At 39.3% G+C, this 13319-nt stretch overlaps 1 protein-coding gene across 1 annotated transcript in view; it reads right to left on the bottom strand.

Annotated features, from left to right (window-relative positions):
• The window catches only part of IQSEC1 (IQ motif and Sec7 domain ArfGEF 1), a 518962-nt gene that overhangs the window by 95461 nt on the left and 410182 nt on the right, over positions 1-13319 (bottom strand). The window contains 1 exon segment of the mRNA XM_053721050.1: positions 10415-10581. Within this exon segment, the coding sequence (XP_053577025.1) occupies positions 10415-10581 (167 nt within the window).

Genomic DNA, 13319 nt, shown 5'->3' on the forward strand with positions numbered 1-13319 from the left:
TGCCAGTATAGAATACGTGCCCGCACTCTGCAAATAGAGACTGATTCTGTGCCAGTATAGAATACGTGCCCGCACTCTGCAAATAGAGACTGATTCTGTGCCAGTATAGAATACGTGCCCGCACTCTGCAAATAGAGACTGATTCTGTGCCAGTATAGAATACGTGCCCGCACTCTGCAAACAGAGACTGATTCTGTGCCAGTATAGAATACGTGCCCGCACTCTGCAAACAGAGACTGATTCTGTGCCAGTATAGAATACGTGCCCGCACTCTGCAAACAGAGACTGATTCTGTGCCAGTATAGAATACGTGCCCGCACTCTGCAAACAGAGACTGATTCTGTGCCAGTATAGAATACGTGCCCGCACTCTGCAAACAGAGACTGATTCTGTGCCAGTATAGAATACGTGCCCGCACTCTGCAAACAGAGACTGATTCTGTGCCAGTATAGAATACGTGCCCGCACTCTGCAAACAGAGACTGATTCTGTGCCAGTATAGAATACGTGCCCGCACTCTGCAAACAGAGACTGATTCTGTGCCAGTATAGAATACGTGCCCGCACTCTGCAAACAGAGACTGATTCTGTGCCAGTATAGAATACGTGCCCGCACTCTGCAAACAGAGACTGATTCTGTGCCAGTATAGAATACGTGCCCGCACTCTGCAAATAAAGACTGATTCTGTGCCAGTATAGAATACGTGCCCGCACTCTGCAAATAGAGACTGATTCTGTGCCAGTATAGAATACGTGCCCGCACTCTGCAGAGACTGATTCTGTGCCAGTATAGAATACGTGCCCGCACTCTGCAAATAAAGACTGATTCTGTGCCAGTATAGAATACGTGCCCGCACTCTGCAAACAGAGACTGATTCTGTGCCAGTATAGAATACGTGCCCGCACTCTGCAAACAGAGACTGATTCTGTGCCAGTATAGAATACGTGCCCGCACTCTGCAAACAGAGACTGATTCTGTGCCAGTATAGAATACGTGCCCACACTCTGTAAATAGAGACTGATTCTGTGCCAGTATAGAATACGTGCCCGCACTCTGCAAATAAAGACTGATTCTGTGCCAGTATAGAATACGTGCCCGCACTCTGCAAACAGAGACTGATTCTGTGCCAGTATAGAATACGTGCCCGCACTCTGCAAACAGAGACTGATTCTGTGCCAGTATAGAATACGTGCCCGCACTCTGCAAATAAAGACTGATTCTGTGCCAGTATAGAATACGTGCCCGCACTCTGCAAACAGAGACTGATTCTGTGCCAGTATAGAATACGTGCCCCGCACTCTGCAAATAAAGACTGATTCTGTGCCAGTATAGAATACGTGCCCGCACTCTGCAAACAGAGACTGATTCTGTGCCAGTATAGAATACGTGCCCGCACTCTGCAAATAAAGACTGATTCTGTGCCAGTATAGAATACGTGCCCGCACTCTGCAAACAGAGACTGATTCTGTGCCAGTATAGAATACGTGCCCGCACTCTGCAAATAAAGACTGATTCTGTGCCAGTATAGAATACGTGCCCGCACTCTGCAAACAGAGACTGATTCTGTGCCAGTATAGAATACGTGCCCGCACTCTGCAAACAGAGACTGATTCTGTGCCAGTATAGAATACGTGCCCGCACTCTGCAAACAGAGACTGATTCTGTGCCAGTATAGAATACGTGCCCGCACTCTGCAAACAGAGACTGATTCTGTGCTAGTATAGAATACGTGCCCGCACTCTGCAAACAGAGACTGATTCTGTGCCAGTATAGAATACGTGCCCGCACTCTGCAAACAGAGACTGATTCTGTGCCAGTATAGAATACGTGCCCGCACTCTGCAAACAGAGACTGATTCTGTGCCAGTATAGAATACGTGCCCGCACTCTGCAAATAGAGACTGATTCTGTGCCAGTATAGAATACGTGCCCGCACTCTGCAGAGACTGATTCTGTGCCAGTATAGAATACGTGCCCGCACTCTGCAAATAAAGACTGATTCTGTGCTAGTATAGAATACGTGCCCGCACTCTGCAAACAGAGACTGATTCTGTGCCAGTATAGAATACGTGCCCGCACTCTGCAAACAGAGACTGATTCTGTGCCAGTATAGAATACGTGCCCGCACTCTGCAAACAGAGACTGATTCTGTGCCAGTATAGAATACGTGCCCGCACTCTGCAAACAGAGACTGATTCTGTGCCAGTATAGAATACGTGCCCGCACTCTGCAAACAGAGACTGATTCTGTGCTAGTATAGAATACGTGCCCGCACTCTGCAAATAAAGACTGATTCTGTGCCAGTATAGAATACGTGCCCGCACTCTGCAAACAGAGACTGATTCTGTGCCAGTATAGAATACGTGCCCGCACTCTGTAAATAGAGACTGATTCTGTGCCAGTATAGAATACGTGCCCGCACTCTGTAAATAGAGACTGATTCTGTGCCAGTATAGAATACGTGCCCGCACTCTGTAAATAGAGACTGATTCTGTGCCAGTATAGAATACGTGCCCACACTCTGCAAACAGAGACTGATTCTGTGCCAGTATAGAATACGTGCCCACACTCTGCAAACAGAGACTGATTCTGTGCCAGTATAGAATACGTGCCCACACTCTGCAAACAGAGACTGATTCTGTGCCAGTATAGAATACGTGCCCGCACTCTGCAAACAGAGACTGATTCTGTGCCAGTATAGAATACGTGCCCACACTCTGTAAATAGAGACTGATTCTGTGCCAGTATAGAATACGTGCCCGCACTCTGCAAACAGAGACTGATTCTGTGCCAGTATAGAATACGTGCCCGCACTCTGCAAACAGAGACTGATTCTGTGCCAGTATAGAATACGTGCCCGCACTCTGCAAACAGAGACTGATTCTGTGCCAGTATAGAATACGTGCCCGCACTCTGCAAACAGAGACTGATTCTGTGCCAGTATAGAATACGTGCCCGCACTCTGTAAATAGAGACTGATTCTGTGCCAGTATAGAATACGTGCCCGCACTCTGTAAATAGAGACTGATTCTGTGCCAGTATAGAATACGTGCCCGCACTCTGCAAACAGAGACTGATTCTGTGCCAGTATAGAATACGTGCCCGCACTCTGCAAACAGAGACTGATTCTGTGCCAGTATAGAATACGTGCCCACACTCTGTAAATAGAGACTGATTCTGTGCTAGTATAGAATACGTGCCCACACTCTGTAAATAAAGACTGATTCTGTGCCAGTATAGAATACGTGCCCGCACTCTGTAAATAGAGACTGATTCTGTGCCAGTATAGAATACGTGCCCGCACTCTGTAAATAGAGACTGATTCTGTGCCAGTATAGAATACGTGCCCGCACTCTGCAAATAGAGACTGATTCTGTGCCAGTATAGAATACGTGCCCGCACTCTGCAAACAGAGACTGATTCTGTGCCAGTATAGAATACGTGCCCGCACTCTGCAAATAGAGACTGATTCTGTGCCAGTATAGAATACGTGCCCGCACTCTGCAAACAGAGACTGATTCTGTGCCAGTATAGAATACGTGCCCACACTCTGCAAATAGAGACTGATTCTGTGCCAGTATAGAATACGTGCCCGCACTCTGCAAACAGAGACTGATTCTGTGCCAGTATAGAATACGTGCCCGCACTCTGCAAACAGAGACTGATTCTGTGCCAGTATAGAATACGTGCCCGCACTCTGCAAACAGAGACTGATTCTGTGCCAGTATAGAATACGTGCCCGCACTCTGCAAACAGAGACTGATTCTGTGCCAGTATAGAATACGTGCCCGCACTCTGCAAACAGAGACTGATTCTGTGCCAGTATAGAATACGTGCCCGCACTCTGTAAATAGAGACTGATTCTGTGCCAGTATAGAATACGTGCCCGCACTCTGCAAATAAAGACTGATTCTGTGCCAGTATAGAATACGTGCCCGCACTCTGCAAATAAAGACTGATTCTGTGCCAGTATAGAATACGTGCCCGCACTCTGCAAACAGAGACTGATTCTGTGCCAGTATAGAATACGTGCCCGCACTCTGCAAACAGAGACTGATTCTGTGCCAGTATAGAATACGTGCCCGCACTCTGCAAATAAAGACTGGCAGCCACAGAAAAACATGGCAACCCTAAGAAAGCAAAGTGACCAGGGAATAACAGAAAATGAGACACACGTCTTGCTGCAATGCACAAAACACTGTAACGTAAGGGAAAATCTCTCTGCTGAGATGACCATGTTTAGCTTCATTGATGAGCAACAAAAATAAAAGTCCTCCTCGGAGAAGAAGCCAACACAGCACAGTGGTCAGCTGACTACAGAGAAACCTGCCACAGAGAGACTACCATATGAATGTGTCTTGTCTCCTATACTTTATTATAGAGAATGAAATATCTCCACCACAGACTAATCACTTTTCCCTATATAATATGCCTTGGCATGATTATATCATAAAATTGTAAGCTAAGCACATGATTGGTACACCTGGTCACATGGTTCAGTCATCTTAACGTGAAAGTCAATCCTAGCGTTTTACAAACGCTAGGATTTACTACTGGAACAAATAAAGGGGACTTTCATTCATGAAGTATAAGATACTTCATGTAGAAAGCTCCTTTATTTGTTTCAATCGATCGCAGCAGCTCACGGCTAAAAAAAAGTTTTTGGCTAAGAGGTGACGTTTTCACCTCTTAGCCAATAGCTGTGCAGTAAATCCGGCTCCCATGGGCGATAAGCCAGATTTACTGCACGGCTATTGGCAAAAATTGTTTTAGCTGTGGGCTGCTGTAGCAGCTAAGAATGGCGATCGATTGAAACAAATAAAGGAGCTTTCTACATGAAGTTATTTGTTACAATTGTCAATCCTAGCGTTTGTAAAACGCTAGGATTGACTTTCACTTTAAATACCAGCTCAGAAGAAAAAAAACACAACCTCTTGTAAACCTGTGTTTTATGATGGCAACTAAAGTCAAAATTTACGTTTTATGATTCAGATAAAAGCATAGAATTAAAAAAAAAATACAAAATACTTCCATTATCATGATACAGCCAGAAAATATTCTACTGCTTATTTTAAGTAATATTGCATTGTCTTTGTATTGTGTATTTATCAGTTATTCAGTTCTACTGCCTCTAGTGGTCGTTTAAATAAGATGTAATACGATAGTGAGAGAGGCCAATGAGAATACAATTATGCAGTGAGGAAAAAAACTCTCCAATGTACAAACTTCAAGGGTTTTATGGAGCTGATATACTATGTTTAGGAGAACAACAAGGGTTTTATGGAGCTGATATACTATGTTTAGGAGAACAACAAGGGTTGTATGGACCTGATATACTATGTTTAGGAGAACAACAAGGGTTGTATGGAGCTGATATACTATGTTTAGGAGAACAACAAGGGTTGTATGGAGCTTATATACTATGTTTAGGGGAACAACAAGGGTTTTATGGAGCTGATATACTATGTTTAGGAGATCAACAAGGGTTTTATGGAGCTGATATACTATGTTTAGGAGAACAACAAGGGTTTTATGGAGCTGATATACTATGTTTAGGAGAACAACAAGGGTTTTATGGAGCTGATATACTATGTTTAGGAGAACAACAAGGGTTTTATGGAGCTGATATACTATGATTAGGAGAACAACAAGGGTTTTATGGAGCTGATATACAGTACTATGTTTAGGAGAACAACAAGGGTTTTATGGAGCTGATATACTATGTTTAGGAGAACAACAAGGGTTTTATGGAGCTGATATACTATGTTTAGGAGAACAACAAGGGTTTTACGGAGCTGATATACTATGTTTAGGAGAACAACAAGGGTTTTATGGAGCTGATATACAAAATACTTCCATTATCATGATACAGCCAGAAAATATTCTACTGCTTATTTTAAGTAATATTGCATTGTCTTTGTATTGTGTATTTATCAGTTATTCAGTTCTACTGCCTCTAGTGGTCGTTTAAATAAGATGTAATACGATAGTGAGAGAGGCCAATGAGAATACAATTATGCAGTGAGGAAAAAAACTCTCCAATGTACAAACTTCAAGGGTTTTATGGAGCTGATATACTATGTTTAGGAGAACAACAAGGGTTTTATGGAGCTGAAATACTATGTTTAGGAGAACAACAAGGGTTTTATGGAGCTGATATACTATGTTTAGGAGAACAACAAGGGTTGTATGGAGCTGATATACTATGTTTAGGAGAACAACAAGGGTTGTATGGAGCTGATATACTATGTTTAGGAGAACAACAAGGGTTTTACGGAGCTGATATACTATGTTTAGGGGAACAACAAGGGTTTTACGGAGCTGATATACTATGTTTAGGAGAACAACAAGGGTTTTACGGAGCTGATATACTATGTTTAGAACAACAAGGGTTTTATGGAGCTGATATACTATATTTAGGAGAAGAACAAGGGTTGTATCGAGCTGATATACTAGGTTTAGGAGAACAACAAGGGTTGTATGGAGCTGATATACTATGTTTAGGGGAACAACAAGGGTTTTATGGAGCTGATATACTATGTTTAGGAGAACAACAAGGGTTTTATGGAGCTGATATACTATGTTTAGGAGAACAACAAGGGTTTTATGGAGCTGATATACTATGTTTAGGAGAACAACAAGGGTTTTATGGAGCTGATATACTATGTTTAGGAGAACAACAAGGGTTTTATGGAGCTGATATACTATGTTTAGGAGAACAACAAGGGTTTTATGGAGCTGATATACTATGTTTAGGAGAACAACAAGGGTTTTATGGAGCTGATATACTATGTTTAGGAGAACAACAAGGGTTTTATGGAGCTGATATACTATGTTTAGGAGAACAACAAGGGTTTTATGGAGCTGATATACTATGTTTAGGAGAACAACAAGGGTTTTATGGAGCTGATATACTATGTTTAGGAGAACAACAAGGGTTTTATGGAGCTGATATACTATGTTTAGGAGAACAACAAGGGTTTTATGGAGCTGATATACTATGTTTAGGAGAACAACAAGGGTTTTATGGAGCTGATATACTATGTTTAGGAGAACAACAAGGGTTTTATGGAGCTGATATACTATGTTTAGGAGAACAACAAGGGTTTTATGGAGCTGATATACTATGTTTAGGAGAACAACAAGGGTTTTATGGAGCTGATATACTATGTTTAGGAGAACAACAAGGGTTTTATGGAGCTGATATACTATGTTTAGGGGAACAACAAGGGTTTTATGGAGCTGATATACTATGTTTAGGAGAACAACAAGGGTTTTATGGAGCTGATATACTATGATTAGGAGAACAACAAGGGTTTTATGGAGCTGATATACAGTACTATGTTTAGGAGAACAACAAGGGTTTTATGGAGCTGATATACTATGTTTAGGAGAACAACACGGGTTTTATGGAGCTGATATACTATGTTTAGGAGAACAACAAGGGTTTTACGGAGCTGATATACTATGTTTAGGAGAACAACAAGGGTTTTACGGAGCTGATATACTATGTTTAGAACAACAAGGGTTTTATGGAGCTGATATACTATATTTAGGAGAACAACAAGGGTTGTATCGAGCTGATATACTAGGTTTAGGAGAACAACAAGGGTTGTATGGAGCTGATATACTATGTTTAGGGGAACAACAAGGGTTTTATGGAGCTGATATACTATGTTTAGGAGAACAACAAGGGTTGTATGGAGCTGATATACTATGTTTAGGAGAACAACAAGGGTTGTATGGAGCTGATATACTATGTTTAGGAGAACAACAAGGGTTTTACGGAGCTGATATACTATGTTTAGGGGAACAACAAGGGTTTTACGGAGCTGATATACTATGTTTAGGAGAACAACAAGGGTTTTACGGAGCTGATATACTATGTTTAGAACAACAAGGGTTTTATGGAGCTGATATACTATATTTAGGAGAACAACAAGGGTTGTATCGAGCTGATATACTAGGTTTAGGAGAACAACAAGGGTTGTATGGAGCTGATATACTATGTTTAGGGGAACAACAAGGGTTTTATGGAGCTGATATACTATGTTTAGGAGAACAACAAGGGTTTTATGGAGCTGATATACTATGTTTAGGAGAACAACAAGGGTTTTATGGAGCTGATATACTATGTTTAGGAGAACAACAAGGGTTTTATGGAGCTGATATACTATGTTTAGGAGAACAACAAGGGTTTTATGGAGCTGATATACTATGTTTAGGAGAACAACAAGGGTTTTATGGAGCTGATATACTATGTTTAGGAGAACAACAAGGGTTTTATGGAGCTGATATACTATGTTTAGGAGAACAACAAGGGTTTTATGGAGCTGATATACTATGTTTAGGAGAACAACAAGGGTTTTATGGAGCTGATATACTATGTTTAGGAGAACAACAAGGGTTTTATGGAGCTGATATACTATGTTTAGGAGAACAACAAGGGTTTTATGGAGCTGATATACTATGTTTAGGAGAACAACAAGGGTTTTATGGAGCTGATATACTATGTTTAGGAGAACAACAAGGGTTTTATGGAGCTGATATACTATGTTTAGGAGAACAACAAGGGTTTTATGGAGCTGATATACTATGTTTAGGGGAACAACAAGGGTTTTATGGAGCTGATATACTATGTTTAGGAGAACAACAAGGGTTTTATGGAGCTGATATACTATGTTTAGGAGAACAACAAGGGTTTTATGGAGCTGATATACTATGTTTAGGGGAACAACAAGGGTTTTATGGAGCTGATATACTATGTTTAGGAGAACAACAAGGGTTTTATGGAGCTGATATACTATGATTAGGAGAACAACAAGGGTTTTATGGAGCTGATATACAGTACTATGTTTAGGAGAACAACAAGGGTTTTATGGAGCTGATATACTATGTTTAGGAGAACAACAAGGGTTTTATGGAGCTGATATACTATGTTTAGGAGAACAACAAGGGTTTTACGGAGCTGATATACTATGTTTAGGAGAACAACAAGGGTTTTATGGAGCTGATATACTATGTTTAGGAGAACAACAAGGGTTTTATGGAGCTGATATACTATGTTTAGGAGAACAACAAGGGTTTTATGGAGCTGATATACTATGTTTAGGAGAACAACAAGGGTTTTATGGAGCTGATATACTATGTTTAGGAGAACAACAAGGGTTTTATGGAGCTGATATACTATGTTTAGGAGAACAACAAGGGTTTTATGGAGCTGATATACTATGTTTAGGGAAACAACAAGGGTTTTATGGAGCTGATATACTATGTTTAGGAGAACAACAAGGGTTTTATGGAGCTGATATACTATGTTTAGGAGAACAACAAGGGTTTTATGGAGCTGATATACTATGATTAGGAGAACAACAAGGGTTTTATGGAGCTGATATACAGTACTATGTTTAGGAGAACAAGGGTTTTATGGAGCTGATATACTATGTTTAGGAGAACAACAAGGGTTTTATGGAGCTGATATACTATGTTTAGGGGAACAACAAGGGTTTTATGGAGCTGATATACTATGTTTAGGAGAACAACAAGGGTTTTATGGAGATGATATACTATGATTAGGAGAACAACAAGGGTTTTATGGAGCTGATATACTATGTTTAGGAGAACAACAAGGGTTTTATGGAGCTGATATACTATGATTAGGAGAACAACAAGGGTTTTATGGAGCTGATATACTATGTTTAGGAGAACAACAAGGGTTTTATGGAGCTGATATACTATGATTAGGGGAACAACTTTATATTTTGGTGAAATAGGTTGGCAGGATAAGAATTAATGGGGATTGAGATATTGGTTTTATTGGAGATTTCTTACACATTTTAGTGAGTTTGTTTGGACTCCATTATTATAATTCTTTATAGATTTGTGCATTTTATGAAGAACTTTAAATTATCTACAAAACTTGCCAAGGACTACAGAATAAGTATAAGAAATATACTTAAAGGGACATACAACAACACTTTGAGATAGTAATGTATGTATAAAAAACCTATGCAATATACTTTCATCATTTATTTTGTCTCCGTTTTCTGTTATTCCATTCTGAAATTGTGAGCATTTCAGTTCCTGTTAGAAATGGATGTGCAGAACACTGTATTACATTACACACAGTCATTGGCTGCACACCCTTGCAACCTATTTATAACTCTCCCTAATTGGCCACAGCAGAGAAGGTAACTAAAGTTACAACATTGTTTTATAGACACTAAAACTTTACACTTATTTTGTCATTATTTAAACAGCTGATGAAACTTTAAAAAATACATCTACATGTTATTCTCAGACAAATCTTATCTTTGAATGCATCATTCTATCTAGCATTTATTTAGTGTTTACTATCCCTTTAAGTGTGTGACTAGACGTGTTTGGTTTATTCATACTTTTTAAGGAACCTCTTACCTCTTAAATTTTTAACAAAATCTTCTAATTTCATCTTGCGTTCCGGTTTCACATTTGGACTGTACATATCTGTGTTAAGTAGTATGATCGCAAAAGCTAAAATAAAAATGGTATCAGGATTCCGAAACTGTCTGACGACACCTGGGTTACAGATGCAATATCGCTGGCTGGAAGAAATACAAGAAGAAAAAACTATAGTCAATGAGACATAGCAATTAGTCATTATTGTAACAATCAAAGAATAATTACTTGTTAATGAGACCTGTCTGAAAGAACTTCAGCTCTTTAGTTATATTAAAACATGTCAATTACACCAGTGTTTCTCAACTCATCAAGTGCCCCTAATAAGTCAGATTTTAACGATATCTTATGCCTTAATAATATATTTCACAGGTGACATAATCAGCTGATGAGTGAGAGGAGGTTAGTAATAACCGTGGTTACTGATCAGCTGATTATTATCATACCTGTGCTCTAGTTAAGATATCATGAAAAACAGGCATGAATAAGGGTTAAAGACCCGAAATGTCGCTTGTTGTCTGTGATAATAAAGAGATAATATGTCAGTGCTGTGGACATTGCCTTTTTCACATTCTGATACCAGGGGATTTGGCAGAGTCCCTGTCTTAAAGGGATATTCCAGTCAAAACTGAATTGCACATAGATTAACTACATCTTTGGACAGAAACATATTTACAATATACATATATTAGCAAAAATGGTTCTTGTAAAAGTTATCTCTATTTTAGTGTTAACATTTTTCTCTGCACGTGCATGTGAAGCATAGCTAGATAGTCTCAGTGCACCAGCATTTTAAATACAGCAGCTGCTCCAATCTCCAGTGGGGCTTGTAATCTTGTCAGCAATTAACAAATTGAGTAATTACCAGCTGATACAAGCACTTTAGGCTCTCTGAGCAAGTGCTGTATTTAAAATACTGGTTCACCAAGCATACTGAAATACATTTTTGAAACAGCAATAACTTATTACAAGCATTTTTATTAATGAGTGTATATTGCAATAATGATTTTATTTAAAAGTGGAATGTACTCATGTGCATTCCAGTTTAGAATGGAATGTCCCTTTAAATTGGAAAGCAAATTTATTTATATATATTGCAAAGTGCTAGGGTGAATGCTTAAAGGGACATTAACCCCAAAAAAATTCTTTCATTATTCCGATAGAAAATACAATTTTTAAAAAGTTTCCAATTTACTTCTATTATCAAATTGTTTTCATTCTCATGTTATTCTTTGTTGAAGAGATACCTAGGTAGGTAGCGTGCACATGCATGAAGCACTACATGACAGGAAATAGTGCTGCCATCTAGTGCTCCTGCTAATGTATAACATTGTTGCAAAACTGCTGCTATATAGTGCTGAAGACACAAGCACACTGTTGAGCTTGCATTTCTGCTTTTCAAATAAGGATAACGAGAAAACAAAGACAATATGATAATAGAAGTAAATTAAAAAGTTATTTAAAGGGACACTATACCCAAACATTTTCTTTCATGATTAAGATAGAGAATACAACTTTAAACAATATTCCAATTTACTTGTATTACCTAATTTGCGTCATTCTTTAGATATACTTTAATGAAGAAATAGCAATGCACAAGGTGAACCAATCACAGGAGGCATCTATGTGCAGCTACCAATCAGCAGCTACTAAGCATATCTAGATATGCTTTTCAGCAAAGAATATCAAGAGAATGAAGCAAAATAGATAATAGAAGTAAATTAGAAAGTTGTTTATAATTGTATGCTCTTTCTAAATCATGAAAGAAAAATTTTGGGTTTCATGTCCCTTTAAAATTGTACGTTTTATCTAAATCATGAAAGGAAAAAAATTGGGTTTTATGTCCCTTTAATGGCAAATCCCCTGACATGATACCTCAGTCAGTTGCATGAAGCATTTTTGTTGGGGTCAAACTACCTAAAAGTATTCAGCAGGGGGCACCCTCATAGCCAATCCCTGTAAAGTCTAAGCATATATATGTTTCAAAGCTTGACAGCAAGGAAATGAAATGGATTCATTAAAGGGAGCATTGTACTAAAATATGATATTGTGCATAAGTATTTAAAGAACATGCTAAATAAATACAGTAGGTAAAATAACAAAAAGAAAACGCGAGTTATAGATCTCTAAAAGAAATGTAATTCATAAATCAAAGTTATTTAGAATATGTAAAAATACTTTTGGTTCAACTAATTTGCATCACCACCTTACAAATTACTAACATCATTAAACAGATATTTTACACAGAAAAACGACATGCTCTAATTCATTACAGCATGCAATTCTAAGACTATTGACCCTACATTACTGTGTGTTTAACGACCACAAAGGGGTTAAGCACACCATAGAAATACTGCTCGGGACTCGCAGAGCACTGCTGGTCCCAAACAGAAAAGGCTGCTGATCCAATCAGCAGCCCTAGTTCCACAGCTGAGTCGTGCTAGCACTGCTGATTGGATCAGCAGCATTCTCCGCTCGGGACCAGCAGTGCTCTGCGAGTCCTGAGCAGTATTTGTACAGCTTGTTTAACGTCTTTACGGGGGTTAAACACACAGTAGTGCAGGGTCAATCAAGCATGTCATTTTTTTGACTATAAATGGCTATCAGCTCTGCTCCGTGCCACACTGCACAACAACTATACCAGGGGATACTAGTCTAGCACCTAGTGACGATCACACATCACACCATTTGCATTGTTGATTTTCTACCACGACATGTGCATGCTCAGAATTACGTAATCGCACTCCACATATATTAAAAAACAATATGAATGCGATTGTGTAATAGGCAGCATGCACACTGAGAGGGTAGCAAATCTCGACAAGAAAATTAATCTAGTGCTTGTACATAGGCTGGTTAAACCTGTCCCTCAGCCGTCCACCGG

The sequence above is a fragment of the Bombina bombina genome, chromosome 7, assembly GCF_027579735.1.
Source record: "Bombina bombina isolate aBomBom1 chromosome 7, aBomBom1.pri, whole genome shotgun sequence".
In the NCBI taxonomy this organism is placed as follows: Eukaryota; Metazoa; Chordata; class Amphibia; order Anura; family Bombinatoridae; genus Bombina; species Bombina bombina.